General features: G+C 38.0%; 1 protein-coding gene across 1 annotated transcript in view; it reads left to right on the forward strand.

Moving 5' to 3' along the window:
* EPAS1 (endothelial PAS domain protein 1) overlaps nucleotides 1-12,159 on the forward strand; it is a 110,913-nt gene extending 98,754 nt beyond the window's left edge. Inside the window, exons 12-16 of the mRNA XM_074205219.1 lie at nucleotides 887-1,377; nucleotides 2,915-3,041; nucleotides 4,046-4,160; nucleotides 5,108-5,284; nucleotides 9,705-12,159. Coding sequence (XP_074061320.1) covers nucleotides 887-1,377; nucleotides 2,915-3,041; nucleotides 4,046-4,160; nucleotides 5,108-5,284; nucleotides 9,705-9,856 — 1,062 coding nt within the window. The 3' untranslated portion in view covers nucleotides 9,857-12,159. The remainder of the gene's footprint in view (nucleotides 1-886; nucleotides 1,378-2,914; nucleotides 3,042-4,045; nucleotides 4,161-5,107; nucleotides 5,285-9,704) is intronic.
* Nucleotides 12,160-18,939: the final 6,780 nt, after the last annotated feature.

Genomic DNA, 18,939 nt, shown 5'->3' on the forward strand with positions numbered 1-18,939 from the left:
AAACCCTTCTCTTCCTTCAAGGTCCAGTCTAGATACCACTTTCTGTCGGAGGCCTTCCCTCATTCCTACCTCCAGCAAGAAATTAGGATCATAGATTTAGAATTTTCTTTAGGGAAGGGAATAAGCAATTATTTACATAGCACCTACTATGTGCTAACCATTTAGATTAGTGCTTTTATAAATATCAACTTATTTGATCCTCAAAGCAACTGCTGTTAGTAGGTACTGTTGTTATTCTCATTTTATAGTTGAGGAAACTGAGGCCAGCAGAGGTTAAGTGACTTTTCCAGTGTCACACAGTTAATTAAGTCTGTGAGGTAGGATTTAAGCTGAGGTATCCCTGACCCCCAAAACAAATATTCTGTCCATTAAGCCACCTCAGTACCGCCCTCCTTGAACTTCTCTAATCACTCTGTTCTACAGTCCTAAGAAATTAATCATTTTCTAAATAGGCCTCCATTTCTGTCACACTAGACTATGATTTTCTTGAGGACTGATGTTGTGCTGTTTTTCATCTTTATCATATCTCTAGCCCTAATATATTGATGTGCATTTAGTAGGTGTCTATTGGTCATTGAACAATTATTTATTAAGCACTTGCCTAGTACTGGGTTCAATTCTGAAAATATTAATACAAGAAAAAAAATAGTCCCTTCCTTCAAGGAACTTCTATCCTAACAGAAAAAGACAATATACTTGAGGAAACTGAATAACTTTGTTTGCTGTCAAACTTCAGAATGAATTGGAGTGGTGAATCTAGAGACAGAGATACAAGAAAGGCAGATTATAGATGATGAAGAGGGTCTAGTCTAGGATGGTAGCAGTGAGGATGAACCATGATTCTTTCAGATTCTTGCTATCTTTTCTTTTCCTTATTTTTATACAGACGGACTTCAATGAGCTGGACTTAGAGACACTGGCTCCCTACATCCCCATGGATGGAGAAGATTTCCAGCTGAGCCCTATCTGTCAAGAGGAACGTCCCCCTCTGGAGAATGTTCAACCCAGCCCTCAGGCCAATTTCAGTACCATGACCAGCATCTTCCAGCCTCTGACTCCAACATCCTCCCATAATCCCTTCATGCTGGACAAGTACCAACATCAAATGGAAAACAAGAAGTCAGACCTGGAGCCCCAGCCAATGTCATTCATATTCTTTGATGGTGGGAGCAAGATGAACCTACCCCCATGCTATGGGCCTGCCAATACCCCACTATCCTCTATGGGAGGAAGGTCTAATACTCAGTGGCCCCCTGATCCACCATTAGAGTATGGACCAATAAAGTGGACATTAGCAGATCAATATGCCAAATCCTTAAGAAGACCTCCCTCTGGGCCCCCTCTGCCACCACCTAACATCTCAATGTATAAGAAAAGGTAAAATGTCCAGTTTACTGTTGTTATTTCAAGAAAATTATTATTGTAAAGAAAACTAAAAGTATTACTAAGGGGTCACTTTATGTATAGGCAAAATAGGTGGCCATGCTGGTAGAATAGATTTTAGGATTACTGTGAAAATTACTTGTTCCCTCAAAAGTATCTCTTCCATCTATTTTGTGATTACTTCTCTGCACTTATATGCCTAAGCCCCTTTAAACCTTTAGCTTCACAGTCTGAGATCACACCTAAAATGCAAACGTCACAGAGAAAAAGGAAGTATAGTGGCTTTTATTCACACAAAGCTTCAGGATCTGATCTTTTCTGAGAGTAGGGGGTGGGATGAAAACATGAAAATCCTGCACACCCAAAATTAGAACTATGGAAGGAATGCCAATAAGGTAGGAAGACTCATGGGAAGGAGTAGCTAGGTCCCCAAAAGATAAACATTTTACTTGGAGTCAGCTTGAACAAATTCAAAATTTTCATAGGTATTTCTGTTGCTACATGTGTAAAGAGGGAAGTAAGCAGAGCTTGTCTTGTGACCCCAATCTCTACTCTGTGTCCTTCTCCTACCTCCTACCAGAGTCCCCAGAGTCCCCATACTATTCCCAAATAGCTCAAGGCTCCTGCTCCAATGACATCTCCACAAAGTTCATGCTCCAAAAATCATCTATCCCTCCATTAGAGCTCATTTCCTCAAAGGGACTATTCTCAATGCATTGCCGAAATTTCTGAGTTAATCAAATTCTTATTACAGGATGAGTCACTGATGACTTCCAAGACTTGTATGTCAGCTTTGTCAATCAAATGAGACAACATTTTTAGCATTACAGTTATGTAGAAATAGCAAACCTTAAAGATATATATATATATATATGTGTGTGTGTATACATATATATATATATATCATTATCAGCATCAGCATTATTATTTTCAGAGATATTTGAGCTTTAAAAGAGTACTTTTAACCTACTTCTTACTGATGGAATATCAAGCAGAATGCAAAACGAGAAGAAGAGCATTGTCAGGCAGCATGTAGAAGTGACTTCCCACTGCTCCTCAGATCTCACCAACTCAGTGACTCTGCCTATGCTTAGGTTAACTATACAATTTGCAATTAAAGGAATGTAGAGGCAACAGATGGAGGGTGAAGCAGAATCACTCATTTTTTTAAATCACTTGTTTAATATCTTTCCAGAAGGAACCTGAGACACAGATTAAGGGGGGGAATCTATTTAAATAATCAAACATTTTCCACTCCAAAGCTCATAATTCCTGCTCTTTTAGTATTATAGAATCACAAGTTTTAGAACTAGCAGGACCTTTGAGATTTCCTGGTTCAATTTATTTAATATATATATATATATATATATATATATATATATATATATGTATATATATATATACATATCTATTGAAGCCAAAAGAAATTCATTGAATTGAATTAAATGTTAAGTTTTCTTTCTAACTTCCAGGCTAATTTTGCATGCCTGCTTAACCAAATGGTCACTTTGTCCCTTTTTGCTCCTGACAGTTTGGTGAAGGGACTGGGGCCACGAGGTCCAGATAAGATGAACCCAGCAGTGATAGCCCTCTCCAATAAGTTGAAGATGAAGCGGCAGCTGGAGTATGAAGAACAAAATTTTCATGATATGAGTGGGGTAAGTCTGCCATAAGCTTGATTGTGGGAGAAGGGGAGTACGTGTGTGTGTGGGGGGGGTGTATCTGTGTCTGTGTCTGTATGTCTATGTGTGCTGCAATCTGTGTCTATGTTTATATGTCTGTGTATATTTGTCTCTGTATGTGTGTCCATCTGTAGCTATGTATCTGTGTCTATGTAGTTATCTGGATCTGCCACTATCTATCTATGTATGTATCTATGTAACTATCTATATTTGTGTCTTTGTATGTGTATCAGTATCTATATCTGTGTCTCCATCTCTAACTATTCTTGTGTTCAAGTAACTCCTAAGAGAAATGAGGAAACAGACCTTCACTTTGTAGGAGAGGTGGTGGACTTTTGTGGAATGTTGTGTGTGATGTTAAATGTGGTCAATGTGTCCATTGGATTGGCTTGACTGATTTTTTTCCTCTCTTATAAGGAAAGACCTTATTATGTAGGGGTAGGAGATAGATGGAATATTGTAGTATAGATCCAGAAATAACTGTGAAGTAAAATCAAAAAAAGAATCAATAAAACTTACAAAAGTAAAGGAAGCATAACCCTTCTGGATTAGTGTTTTCTCATCCCTTGCTCAGCATGGGTGAGATGTTTGGCAAATGCCTAAAAAATACTACTCTGGAAGATGTTTTGATGCTTTTTAGTTGGTATCAGTCTCTGATGAAATCCCCATTAATGATTATATTAGAAAGTTGGCAGAAGGGGAAAGAAAGGAAAAATGGGAGTGTACATATGTCCTTAAGCTAAGAGTCATCCATGCTACTTCTTGGCTATCTCTCCATGGGAAGTAAAGGACATGCTGCCCAACCTATCCCATGTTTTTGATTGCCCTCAGGGTTGATGTGCCTCTAACATGAATTCCAATGATAACTAGAAAGATCTGATGGAGCAATGCCACCCCTCTGTCCCTGGTAAACTATTCTGAGGTAGTTTTTTTTTCCCTCATTGGCTAAATCATGGATTTTCTGCTCACTTTGATCCAAGGGAGATTTGCCTGGCAACAGTGCTCCTCACCTAATGTGGAAAAGGATGAAGAGTCTCAAAGGTGGAAGCTGTTCTTTAATGCCAGAGAAATCCTTGAGTCTGAGTGTCCTCAATGGTAAGTAGCCTAGCCTTAAGTCATTCCCAATATAGGGCTCAAAAAAGATCAGAGATGTGAAAGAATATTGTAGAATATTACGGTCTCCCAAAATGGAAAGCATTGTTTCTGGCTATGACCTTTGAAAAGCAAAGTAGATCGGATAAAATGTTCTGCTGTCCTCCTCCATGCTGACTTCCAAATGCTCTCCTTAACCCATCAGCCAAGGGCTACCCTATCTTGCCCCCCACAAATGATGTCTACTTGGGAGGTTTAGGACCCTCATTCAGTCTCTAACATCTGTTCTGAAGGGTTATAAATGGCTTTTCCTTGGCTCCTAACTGTTATACTTTAAACCTAGGTCAGGTCAACTGCCTTTTCAAATGATTTTGGAATCGTATAATCTATAATACACTGACATAGTAGATAAAGCATTGGACCTGGAGTTTGGAAGACCTGAGTTTGAATCCTGCCTTTGACACACCTACTGGATGTGTGACCCTGGGCAAGTCACTTAATCTTTCAGACCCAGTTCTCTCAACTGTAAAATGAAGATAATAATAATAATCTACAACTCCCAGAGTTGCAAACTTTCGAGTACTATGTAAATGCTAACTAGTATTGTTGCTATTTTATCTATATATCCCCTTTGAGTTCTAATTCCCATGATTCCATCCCTGTACAGGGATTCTGAGCTCCTCCTCCCTAGTCAAGTTTAGGAAGAAGAACTTGACACATGGGCCACCTGCTAAAAGATCTGGTTTAGTGTATTCTTTTAGAAGTTTTTAAGATTTGAAATGATGGTCTTCTGTATATACCCTCCTCTCATTAGACTGTGATGCTTCAGTTACAGTCTAAGAGAGGAAAGGTCATTACAGTGGGTTAGCAGTCCTATACCCTGCCCCACAGACTTGAATGATATCTACACCCAGTCATAGCACACTCATTCTCAGGCATTTTTCTTTCAGACGAGTTTATCCATAACCCAGCTCTGGGCCTGAGCCAGCCCTTAAGTCATCTGCCAGCCCCACAACCACCATCTTCTATGGGCCCTGGGGAAAATCCAAAAGAAGTTTATCCTCCCCAGTTTTATGCTCCCCACTATCAGGATTACAACCCACCACCACTGGTTCACAAGTTATCAGGTAAGTGTCATTCAATCATTCCAAGTTCATCTTTATGGTTCAATCATAGCAAAGAGGTCAGAGGGCTAGGAAAAGAACAGAGTGCCTCATAAATCATTGTTTAATAAATATTTTTTGAGAAATTTTTGGAAAGGGTACTGGGTTTGGCATCACAAGAGATGCAATTCAAATTCCACCTTTGAGGCTAATTAGTAATAGGATCAAAAGCAAATCACTCAATTCTCTTTAAAGTTTTGTCATTTGTAAACTGAAAATGATAAATATATATTGTTGAGCTTACCATGCTGTTTGGAGGATCAAATGAGCTAATATAATTTATAAAGCACCTTGCAAGCCTTGCAGTTTTTTCTAAAAATTAGCTATTATTATTTGATTTGTGGACAAACAAAACAGAAAAGTATGAAAAATAACAATTTAGAATAATATCATTCACTTTGTTACTATTTTCCTTAATGGCAAGTACTGCTAAAAATAAAAAATAAAAAACTTCCCTTCAGTGTCTAGACCAGAGCTGGACATGTAGGTGGTATTTAATAAACATTTCTGGATTGAATGAAAAAATGAATAGATATCCTGAGTCCCTGCCCTGGAGATGGTCTCATACATAGTACTCCCTTACAGCAGCCTTCTGAAACTTCCTGTGGATGGGATTTGAGATATAACTGTTCAAAAAATTAATGAGATGAGGTTACATGAAGAGAAGTCCAGTATTCAGACCACAGAAAGTAAGAACCCCTTTTGTTAAAGAGCCTCCGTGGAATGTTATTTGCAGTTAAACACTGTATTTTAAGGGCATTGACAAACAAAAGAGAAAACATACAGATAAAGACAAGCTAGGATGGAAAGTATTTGTAAGCCATGTCATATGATACATTAAATACATAGAAGGAGTCTTGGATGAATCACTTTATGTCTGGGTCACATCAATTAAATGAGGGAGTTGAATAAGATGATCCCTAAGATCAGGAGTCACCTTCCTTTTCCTTGAAGACATCATTCCATCTCTTGATTGTGTGCCTTTTCAGTGTGATCATTCTCAAGCAAAATTCATTCATGGCATCCCTTATACCTCTACCTCTCAGTTTCCCTGGCTCAAGTCTTAGTTCAAATCCTACCTTCTTCAGAAAACATTTTCCTACTACTGGTGTCCTCCTTCTGAGATTATCTCTAAATTTATCCTGTGTCTATCTTGTGTTGACATAGGTATGTTCTGTATACATAACTTATATAAATCACTGTTTGCACGTTGTCTCCCTATGAAAATGTGAACTAGTTGAGAGCAAGTATTTTGCTTTTGCTTTTCTTTGTATCACTAGTACTTAGCACTATGTCTGACAAAATCTAAGTGCTTAATAAATGTTTTATGATGTTCCTTCCCATTCTAAAACCCTATGATTCTTTTGTTGAGTCTGAAGAAGAGAAAAGAAAAGGGACCTATTTTCAAGAACTGTCAGACTGCCATGTCAAAGGAAAAGCAGACTCCTGTATTGCTTTGGAGGACTAAGACTGATGAGTAAAAAGTTACTAGTAGGATGGTTTCTGCTTGATTTTAAGAAGAATTGGGGGGGGGGGGATTTTCTAACATCATCTGAAATTGAATAGGCTTCCTTAAAAAACTCTTTCAATGGGGCAGCTAGGTAGCACAGTGGATAGAACCCCGGCCCTGGAGTCAGGAGTACTTGAGTTCAAATCTGGCCTCAGACACTTAATAATTGCCTAGCTATGTTTAAAAAACAAAACAAAACAAAAAACTCTCACATCCTCTTAGTCCGGGTTTGATAATGAAGACAAAATGATGCATTTGCAAGTGACTGAAGAAAAAAGATTTACTTTATCTTAAGAGAGTAAAAATATAGATTATCTGGAGTTGGTACTTTTTGTCCTTTCCACCCCAACTTCCACCCCCAGTTTCCATCTTAAAATGTGTCTGGTCTAAAACTCATCAATGTATTTTAACTCATATGATTTTAGACAGTCACCAAGCCTGAGAGCCCTGGATGATATAGGACTGGGGCTTTTTAATGCTTTTTGACTAGGAAACTACACCAAGCTTACATCAAGGAAGCTATTAAAAAAAATGTGACTGGAGAAAATCATGTGGCTATTGTGTGTTGAGAGGAAACTGAATGATAGAAACTGGAGCCATCAGAGGGAAGAAAACACTAGTACTGTCATATACCACCCCTTGGTGTCAAGGTCCTAAGGGTCTTCTAAAGAATCTCCCACCATTTAAATGATTATAGAGCCTTTACTACACAACCCTTGATAATCCTAAAGAAAAAACAAGGGAAATAAACAAAAGCAGAACAAAATTTTGAAGAACAAAACCCAGAAATCCTAGGTATTTCTTCTCCCTTTCAGAAGGTCCAAATCTTAAATCTTTTACTGGACAGGTATCCAAAAGTCAGGTCATATCATAAGCACTTTCTGAATGCCAGGCACTATGCAATGTAATAGAGATACAAAAAAAAAAAAGAATAAAAACAGCCCCTGCTCTCAAGGAGCTCATATTTTAAAGGAGGAGATGATGTGTAAACAATTTTACACAAACAAGATATAGACGAAGTAATTGGGAACTAATCTCAGGGAAAGCACTATAATTAAAGACTTTGGGGAGAGGCTTCTTGCAGAATGTGGAATTTTAGTTGAGATTTGAAGCAAGTTAAGGGGTAAAGATGAGGAGGAGCATTCTAAGCATGGGAGACTACCCGTGAAAATGAATGGAATTGGGAGATAGGGTGCTATCTTGATTCAGACAGAGGCTGGTTGATCATGTTTTGAGTATGTTTTAAACAGATTCTCTTTTGGGTATGGGTTGTACTATATGGGCACCAAGGCCCATTTCCTTCCCTGAAATATGATAAATAGAGGGAAGGTCAGGGTAAAGGAAGAAGGGAATAAGCATTTATAAAATGCCTACTCTGCTCCAGGTACTGTGCAAAGTACTTTACAAATATGATCTGATTTTATCTTCACAGCTACCTTGTGAGGTAGGTGCTGGTATTCATTTTATGGTTGAGGAAACTAAGGTAAACAGTCAATTGATTTACCCAGGATTCCATAAGGTAGTAAGTATATAGTCCCATAGTTATTAATAGTGGATTGGAACCCAGGTTTCACTGACTTCAGGTCCAGCTCTCTATCCACATACAAGCAAAAAGAAAGAAAAATGCATAATGGACTTGTATCCTACACATAACAAAAACCTGGATCATGTGAGAGGGGTCTAGTTCATTCAAATTCCATACTCCACCCCAAGTCACATATTTTTTTTTTTTTGCCCTGAGAGCAGGCCCTCAAAACTTGTCAAATTGCATTTTTTAACCCATTCAAAAATGGAACTTCCAACTAGATTCTCTCAGCAGTGAAGATAGTTCCAAGACTAAGTAGCCAGATGATTGGAGTTAGCAAGTTCAGCAACTGTTCTGCTCCCTTTCCCTGTCAGGACACAAAGGGAAAAAGTAAAACAAGGGTTCTGCAAAGTACTCTTCTTACCAATCTACCATTCTTCAAGGTGTGACAGTATAGTCCTGCCTTCACTTGGAAGCCTCCCTGGAATACACTGACCAACAGAACTGGGCTTTCCCTTTTCAGAACTCCTAACACATAGTGTCAGACTAAATTAGAAACAGTGACCTCTAGACCCCACAGAAAGATCCCCATGGACCACATACTTAGAAAAACTCAGATTAACATTATCTATATTCTAAGGAATTTTTATTTATGTATTTTGTTAAACATTGCCCAAATATGCTTTAATTCTTTTACCTTATTAATTATATTTTAATTTATATTTTAATCAGTTTCAAGAAGTACTATGGAGTGTTTCCAACCCATTTAACACCTCTGGTCTGGACTACACATCTTCTAGCTTTTATTCATATTGTTCTTATACTACTTTCTATTTCCTGTGTTAGTATTATTTTTACTTTGACTCTTGTGATAGAAGAGCCTGGGTTTTCTCCTCTGGTATCTCATAAACTCCCTAGGACAAGGCTAGTAAGAGAGCTTGAACTATTTCAGCTGGGGGCAGTTAGGCTGCAAAAAAGACTCTCATACATCAAGAAAGGAGGAAGCTTCCCCTCTAGATAGTCTAGTCTGTTCCTCCATTGGAGTTTGGAAGGGAAATGAGACTCAGAACAAAAAAGAACCATAAGAACTCAGGGATGAAAGAGAGAATAGAGACATATCCTGCAGTACAGACTGATTCCTTTAAGAACTGGACACCATGATGGTTGGGAATCCTAGGGAGGAAACACACCATCCCTCCCTAGTGCAAAACCCACACTGCTCCACCCTAATTACAGCGTTGAAAGCAAGCACTCAATACTTGTTGAATCTTATTTTTACTCACACAAAAAATGGTACAGTCAACCAGATTCCTTTTATCAGAGGTGTTTGATTTCATTTTTTTTTTCAGGCATGACAAGTCGACTTCTTGGTCCCTCGTTTGAACCCTATTTACTGCCTGAATTGACCAGATATGACTGTGAGGTTAACGTCCCTGTCCCCGGCAGCTCCACACTCCTGCAAGGGAGTGAATTGCTCAGAGCCCTGGACCAGGCCACTTGAACCAGGGCCAGGTGGGAGCAACCCCTCCCTCCGCCAACACTCTCTCAACAGCGTCGGTTTCTAAGTCTATTTTTGCAACTAGATGATATTTCTAACACCAAAACACTTTCTACGAGATGTACTTAACATGTCGAATTTGTCTACATCACCAAACAGTGGCCTTTCTGAATTTACTCACTTTATTATCTATGTTTAAAAAGAGAAATATGTTTGTTTCAGCTACTGTATTTTTCTCTCAATGAAAATGTTTAAAAAGTTTATATGATCTTATTTCCCTTTCCCCTATCTCTTCTAATTTATAGCCACCATGAATTTTTTTCTGCAATATCTATACTAATGAGCTGTGGTGTGTATTTGTGCCTTTGTAGAGAAAACACTTTGGCTCCATTTTATTGCAAAGAATTATTTTGTGTTGTTGTTGCCAAAGATAAGTGAATCAAAAACAAGTCTGCTCCCAAACTGTGGTTCATGGTTCCCTCAGTCCCCTATTATCTGTTCTCTTCTTCCTAGCACTAATGACCATATTGTAAATGTAATGTCTTTTTTTTTTTTAAGCTGACTATTCTCATTATGATACCGTCTGTCGGAAACAGAAATGTGAAGAGTGAGCTGCAATGTTTGTGGTTTTCTGTGAAAGTGGCACATTGTAGGTTTTCCTAAATTGTGTAGTGTTATGTTTTGGGGGGCTTTTTTCCATTTGGTGGGTTGGTGTTTTTATTATTGTTGTTGTTATTATTATTATTATACAAAAGCATACCTGAGGTTTGTATTTTTTTTAAGAAAATTGATATCTGGGTTAAGCGTTTATCATATATATTGGTACTTTGTTATATCTAAAAACTTCAAAACCGAAATGGAGTCCTGCTCAGAGATCACTTTAAGAGCTTTTTTCCCCAAGCTGTTCATTTTGTTTGTCCTGGTGTTGCTGATATTGCAGGATTGTACATATCTTTCCCATAGGCTGGCACTAACATTGCTTGCTAATTGTCTCTCCTCCACTGTTTGCTCATTGTGTCTCCTATCTACTAGAGATGTGACTCTAAGTCCATCAAAAGTCAGCAGAATCATTACACTGATGCATTAAAAGACATATTTCCCTTGTATTTGAAGTATTATTATGTATGCATTATTATTGTTATTATGATTATGGCTGGGATGATGTCATGGGGTGAGGGTGGGAAGAGAGCTGGAGAAAGCTGGGGGGGAGGGCATGGGGGGGGGTTGTTGTTGTTGATAGCCCTTCAAGTTTCTGGAGTGAGGTGACTCTAATTGCATTCCACTTGAGGTATTAGAATGCTTTCAGGACTGTCATTAAAAATGGCTTTGATGTGAATTGAGGAAAGGAAGCAAGACTCAGAAACAAGGTTTGTTATATAAAGCATGGAAACAAGATTCAGAAATGAGGTTTGTTGTATGGAGCAGGCCAGTCTCTTGGGGTGACACCTTTACATGAGCAAGGCTGAGTTAAGGCTCTAAGTGAGAACCCAGGGAGGTACTGGAACCCACAGAGACAGTCTGGAGCCAAGGCTAAGCTGGAAGGGAGGGCAAAGGGCAACCCCATAGCCAGCTAGGCAGCAAGGCTGCCATTCCTGCTGGTTTCCTCCTTGGAACTGCCCACTCACTGGTGACCAGCCTGCCTGGCAGCTTCCAAGCTTCCTCTATGGTTTTCTCTTCTCTAACTTGCACTGACTTGCTCAGAAAGGGAAGCACTGTAACTGAGTGAGTGTTCCAGGAACACGCTAATTCGCTGTATATGGGTGAGTTTACCTTTATTGGTTTGAATACACTGAACCTATAAGCTTTGAAAACTTAGAACCATTGAAAAAAACTTAAAAACAAGCAAGTATAAAAAATAATCACCATGGACCATGATTTGGTAAGCTTAGAAAATCTTGTCCAAAGCAAAATCATAAAGGAAATTAACTTTAAAAATGAATCTAAGTACAAAATGAATTAATTTCTGTAGCATCCATGTTGAATGAGTAGTACTTTGGGCAAAGCAGCTTTGACAAACCTACATACTTTGTGAGTACTTGAAGGGTTATTGACTCATAAACTCATGTTTTATTTCTGTCTCTGTTGCCTCCTCATAAAAGGGCATTTTTTTTTACCCTTGCAGTTTTTACTAAAAACACTCTGAGAACTATTCTAAGCTTCATATTAACCTGACCTGTTGGCATAGTGACTTCATAAACTATTATATTGTTGACTTCTTACTGATGACATTATAAGTGTATGGGAACTTTAACTTTATAAGGAATTGTATTTTGCCACTGACACCTTATTAAAGAATATTGATCCTACCACTGTGGGTGGCTCTTGCTTACTACGGGTGTACTTTTAAAAAAAAAGAACTATTTATTAAATTATTTCTAGAAAATTAAAGTTTACATTGATTCAATAAATCCAATTCAACAAGCATTTATCAAGCATCTGCTGTGAGCGAGGTACTGTCCTAGGGACTGGGTACAAAAAGATAATACATATATTTCAGTCCTTTAGGAGTTTAAGACATTTTCCTGAGGGTCAACAATGTAGTAAATACCACAATACATGAAGCAATTCAAGGTAAGTTCAAAAGGGAGAGAGTGCTAATGACTGAACAGATCAGCAAAAGCCTCCAAGGGAAGCTTTGAAACAAGCTAAGGAGCCCAGGGAGAGATGAGGAGAGGATTGACTCTTTAGGGACATATTCAACAGCTAGTGAGTTGGCAGCAGCCTTTCCTTGGCCTGAAAGTAAAGCTTTCAATACTTCCAATGATCACCTCTTAATGGAGTCTCCAACCTTGAAAGGCATACTCTCTAAGATTTTTCATTAGGGGACAATTAGGTGGTGCAGTGAATAGAACACCAGCCTGGAGTCAGGAGGACCTGAGTTGAAATCTAGCTTCAGACACTTAATAATTACCTAGCTGTGTGATCTTGGGCAAGTCACTTAACCCCACTACCTTGCAAAAACAAAAACATCCAAAAAAAGAATATATAGACAATACTAATAACATGAAGCAACATAATGAACAATCTTCTATAAATTAATTTCCTATAATTTCATTTAGTCAAATGATCCTTAAGAAGGAGGACTTAACCCCAAAAAAAACTTTGTTGCCCTACCACCCAGCACAGTACCTTGCATATAGGGACCACCTGATAAGTATTTGCTGAATTGAATTGACTTGCTAAAGTATGCTATAAACTCTTATGGGAATTCAGAGGAGGAGAGTTGGAATGATTTGGAAGATTTTGAGGGGGGATTTGAGCTGGGCTCTAAAGAATGAGTAGGATTCAGATAAGTGTAAAAGAAGAAAGAAGATATTAAGGTGGGAATAAATATGATGTAAGAGACCAACAGTGAAGACATTGACCTGGTTAAAGTGAAAAGGGACTAAAATGTTGGTGATTCCATTTCCAACTTAATAGTCCAGAGTTCTTTGCCCATTTCTTTAATCTTATATTTCTTCATTTCTCCCTCAATATACTGGATCATTTATTTAGAGCTGGAAGTGGCTTTAGAGATCATTTCTGCCTGTTCATTTTACAGAAGAAAGAAGTTTATGAGAACCAGAGAAGTTGCACAAGGTCACATAGGTAGAAAGTAGCCAAACCAAAGACCTCTCATTCCAGACCCAGTGTTCCTTTTACTCTATCACACTACCTCCTGTCTTTAGGGCTAGCCTCTCTTAACCCTGTTCACCCTTGTAATTGTCCTTCCCTTCCCACTTGTACTGTCATTCCTGGCAACATAACTTAACTTGTATGTATCCTGTGAATTCTATATTTCAGACCATCCTTCAGGAACACAAATTCCAATTTCTTAGAAGCATCTATATATTTATAGCTAGTAGTGCCTTTAACAGACATTGAAGCCTACCCCTCATTTTACACATGAGAAAGGTAAGGCCAAGAGATTAAGTGCCTTGACTAAGCTCATATAGCTAGGAATATCTTAGGCAAGATCAGAATTTAGATCTTTGAATGGAACTAGAATAGATTCAGGTCAGCATGCTCTGGCACAATTACAGTCCCAACCTATGAGATAGCCCTACTTCAAACCTATTTGCAGAGTGATGGATTTTTGCTAATATCTTCATTTAATAAAATACTAAGAAAACCAGAACTTCCCATTCCTTCCAGAACTTGTGAAATGAAGTAGAACAAGGCAGGTCCCTGTTTCTACTTCTTTTCATGTTCTTGATAGCACCTGCTGGGATGAAATTCTAAAAAAGTTCATGTGTGTGTGTGTAAAACAGAGAGAGAGAGAGAGAGAGAGAGAGAGAGAGAGAGAGAGAGAGAGGCGTGTATCTTAATGCATAAATCATGAAAATGGTCATCAGTGCTTTCCACTTAAATAAGATCTCTATTACAACTGAGAAAGAAACAGTCTACAATTAGCCAATTAGCCAAAAATACATTATTATGCAAGCAATTCTGGTTAACAAAAACCTCCTACTAATCAGAAATTCTCCCTGACTTCAGCAATTTGCAACTCACATTTTATAGTAATTATAAAACAAAAAATGAATCCTTAGAGATCTGGCTTCTCCAAAAACTAATGAAACTTCCTTGATTTGATCAAAGGTTCTGACTTCTCAAAAGTTAAAAGTAGTTACTCTCAAATTCTGATATGATCATTGATTCAAGGGAAACAAGAGACCAAAGATACATTAAAACACAAATTTCTAATTCTTACAACACAGTGAGGACTTTAGAGCCAGTCACTAAGGTAGCAGGATGACTTGGCTAATAGGGGAATGAGAGGTGCCATTGAAGTGGTCTCTTTGCCAAGTGATTCTCCTGGCTTTCTTTGCCACCTGTTGCAAGAAGGAAGGAGGTGGGGGATCCCTACTTCACCCTTTGTAATTACCAAAAGCCTAGGTCGGGGAAAACTACAGTGACTAAGAAGAGAGGAGAGGCTCTTGAAAACATGGCCATAGTCCTGGTCCCTCATCAGAAGTGATGGAGCAAAGTGGCCAAATGCTTCCTTGAGTCAGAGAATACCTTCATCAGAGAATCCTCTTCATTGCCATCAAGCCCTCCTAAACAACACTGGACCCTTTCAAGGATGTAAATAAGTTTAAGCTTTTTAAAAATCCCTGCTTGGGAATTGTCTGGAATTAGTGAACTTTTCCCTACAACTTTATCTTTTCTCATTGCTATACATCCTCTGGACCTTTTAAATCAATTGCTTTTGAAATAAAGTCTTGGGGTATAGAGGATAAAGTACTATATTTGAAATAAAAAAATTCTGGGTTTTAATCCTGCTTCAGATACCAGCTATGTGACGATCAATTTGACTCTGTCTCAGTTTCCTGATCTATCAAAAAAGAAGTTTGGACACACTGATATTTATGATCCTCTTAGCTCTGATTGTGATCTTATGATCCTCTATACTAGTATTTCCCACTTCCTGCTCTATTAATTCCTATGATCCAGAGGCACCATTAGTCAAGGAAAAGCCCCTTTCTTGTGCTACCTCTCCCTGGAACCTCATCTTTATGCTATGTCCCACCTCCTCCCCCATACTTCTTCCCTGGGTTCTACTTTTTACTCTTACCTCCTGGTGAGCTCTCTGAAACTTGTATTCAACCATTATCATTTCTCTCTTTATCCTAGACAGTATCCTTTCACAGTTTCCATTTTATGGCACATCTAAATTTTCCTCAAAGAATATTCTTCATCCCATCCCACCATCTTCTAAGCTGGTTGAATGCCTCTCCCTCCTTGCAGCACATATCCTCATACACTAGTCTAAGAGAATAGACTGCTCCCTATTTTCACTCCCACTTTTTTGTCATCATCTCTCATCCACTTCTGTGAGCTTATAGTATATTTGCCACTTTCACCTACTAACTCTCAGGTCACTCTCCCTCTTTTGTTCAGAGAGGTCAGCTACTGGATCACAATCTTCTCCATCTGTCATATTTGTACACTTCAATATCCACATTGACCCACAATTGGAATACTCATACCCCAGTTCATCCCCCACCCCAATTCATCATGCTCCTCTATACTGCCTTCAGGAATGGCCACATTTTAGACCCCATCATTCCTGAAAAAAATGCCCCTTCCTAGTCTAAACTTATCTCTGAAAATAAATTCCTATCCTTCCATCTCTTCTTCTTCCTCATTCCTTCTCTTTTATTATTACCTCCATTTCTTCTCTCACTTCTAATTCTAATTCTCCACTACTCTCTTTATTGTCTTGACTTGTTCAGCTATGTACTTTCTTTCACTTTTAAATCACTTACCTACAATCTACTATATGCCCATCCTGGTCCACTCCCAACACCTACAATCTCTGCTCCTACCTCCAAACAATTAAACAGAGGCACAAATCCATTTATGTTAGCTAATCTCTGATTCCTTGGTGCTGCCAGTCAATCTTTATGTCTTTCATGATTGACTCTCTATTGTGATTCATCAAATTTGTTCTAAACTTTCTCCTCTCTCCAATCCCTCAAAGCCATTCTCAGTTCCCTCTCTCACAATTGATAACTTTGCCTCCTACTATATTAAGAAATTTAAGACCATTCCATTATGAACTTCCTCTCTTTTCCCAGTACACAGATCAAACTTTCTCTATGTCTTCCCCTGTTCTCTCCCTTTTTTGTTGTACTCGCTACGAAATCTTTCTCTGACAAAGAGAACATCTTTAGCCCATATTCTGTCCCATTCCCTTCTGGGAATTTTCTGTATATCAGTCCCTCTCCCTCTCATCCTCAAAACTCTAGCTACTTCACTACCAACTATAAAAATGTTAAATGTTCAGATCTCTTTCCTTCTTAAAAGCAGCAAAAATAAAAATAAAAATCTTTACATGATCCTCAAGTTTCTGTCAATTCAATGAATTTTGACAATGTCTCTATTCAAAGCACTGTAAGAGAAAATAAGGATAATCTTTACTCTCAAAAAAACTAGCTAAAACAGCCAAGAAACTGTTACCCAAGCTTAATATGCCATCTCCCACCTCCAAGCCCTGGCACAAGTTGTTACAATTTACACAATGATACATAACATATCAGTAAGTGACGGGGCAATGGAGAGAAAAAAGTACTTAGGAAATTTTGAGAGAGTACCAACAACTGAGGAATCCAGGATAGGCTTTAAAGAGGATTTGGAGCTTCAGCTGACCCTGAAAAGAGATTTTTTTAAAAGTAATATTTATTTTTTCATTAATTATGCATAAAGACAATTTTAACAGTATTTTTTTAAAATTTTGAGTTCCAAATTTTTTCTTTCCCTGCCTCTCCTCCCTATTCCCTCAGGCAGTAAGCAATTTTATATAGGTTATACATGTACAATCATACAAAACATATTTCCATAGCAATCAAGATGTGAAAGAAGACACAGGCACAAAAGAAAAAAAGTTACAAAAAGTAAAGAAAGTGAAAAATAGTATGCTTTGATCTGCATTCAGACTCCATCAGTTCTTTCTTTGGATATGGATAATATTTTTCATCATGAGTCCTTAGAAGTCTTAGATCTATGCATTGCTGATCATTGATGATCATATAAAATAGTTTTTGCTGTGTACAATTTTCTGATTCTGCTCATTTCATTTTGTATCAGTTCATATAAGTCTTTTCAGATTTTTCTGAAATCATCTTGCTCATGATTTCTTACAGTACATTAGTAGTCTATCATAATCATATACCACAACTTATTCAACCATCCCCCAATTGAAGGGCATCTCCTCAATATCCAAATCTTTGACACCACAAAGGGATCAGCTATAAACATTTTTGTACAAATAGATTCCTTTTTAAAATCTCTTTTCGGGAGGCTAGGTGGTGCAGTGGATAAAGCGCCAGCCCTGGAGTTAGGAGTACCTGGGTTCAAATCCAGTCTCAGACACTTAATAATTACCTAGCTGTGTGGCCCTGGGCAAGCCACTTAACTCCATTTGCTTTGCAAAAACCTAAAAAAAAATATCTTTGGGATGCAGCCCTAGTAAAGGTATTGCTGGATCAGAGAGTATGCACAGATTTATAGCCCTTTGGGCATATTCCAAATTGCTCTCTAGAAAAATTGGAGCAGATCACCACTCCACTAATGGTGTCAAGAAGATTCTGAAAATGCAAGATTAAAAAAAAACATTCTAATAATCAATCAACTATCAAATATTTATTAAGCGTTTAGTAGGCTAGTCACTGGGTACATAAAGAATAAATGAGGAAGTATTTGACTTCAAAGCATTTACAGTCTATTAGAAGTAGATAATATGACCATGAATACACACGCACACACATACACACACACACACACACACACGCACGCACGCACGCACGCACACACTTTTTGTGGGAAGAGTATTAGGAAGGAACTGTGGATGAAGTCAGAGAAGGTTTCATACAGAAGGTATTATTTAAACAGAGTTTTGAAAAAAACAAAGGATTCTAAGAAGCAGAGGTAAAATGGGAGATGGGAGAAAAAACAAATAGGTACAAAGGCAGAGAAATGGGAATGGGGTGTTTCATGGCGTCATGGTCTTATGGCAGAAGTTTCAAGCCTACTTAAGTTCATAATAAGCTGGGACTACAAGAGAAAATCAAAAAAAATGCTCCCCCACACCCATCCCCTTCTCTACTTTGATTGTTTTGTTTAGGTTTGTTTTGTTTTGAAGCTATATTTGGTAAAAGAGAATGACCAGAGAAGAGAAATCGCCCTCTGCTCAGAGTGGGTGGCACAGAAATAATCACTAATTAGGAAAATGTAACCTTGTAGCTCAACTATTATTTTGCTTCTGCTTTCTCCATCAAGGAGTGTGATTTTTGGACTGGAAAAAATGACAAAAATGGCAAACAGGTCCCTTGTGAGTCATTGTTTATAATATTTGAAAAGTCATGGAGAACTAGAGAAATCCTAAAGATTTGAGGGACAAATATTCTGATTTTCCAAAAACAAAACAAAACAAAAGAAAAAAAGAGTCCACAAGGCTAATGAGCTTGACTTTTATTCCTATCAAAGTTTGCTGTGGGATAGTTATTGAATAGTTAGAAAAAGAAACAGTGATTAAAAAGAGATAACATGGAATAGGAAGATGACAGAGAAAAGTCAATAACTTCCCTGAGCTCTTCTCAGCTTCC

The sequence above is a fragment of the Macrotis lagotis genome, chromosome 1 (assembly GCF_037893015.1).
Source record: "Macrotis lagotis isolate mMagLag1 chromosome 1, bilby.v1.9.chrom.fasta, whole genome shotgun sequence".
NCBI lineage: Eukaryota > Metazoa > Chordata > Mammalia > Peramelemorphia > Peramelidae > Macrotis > Macrotis lagotis.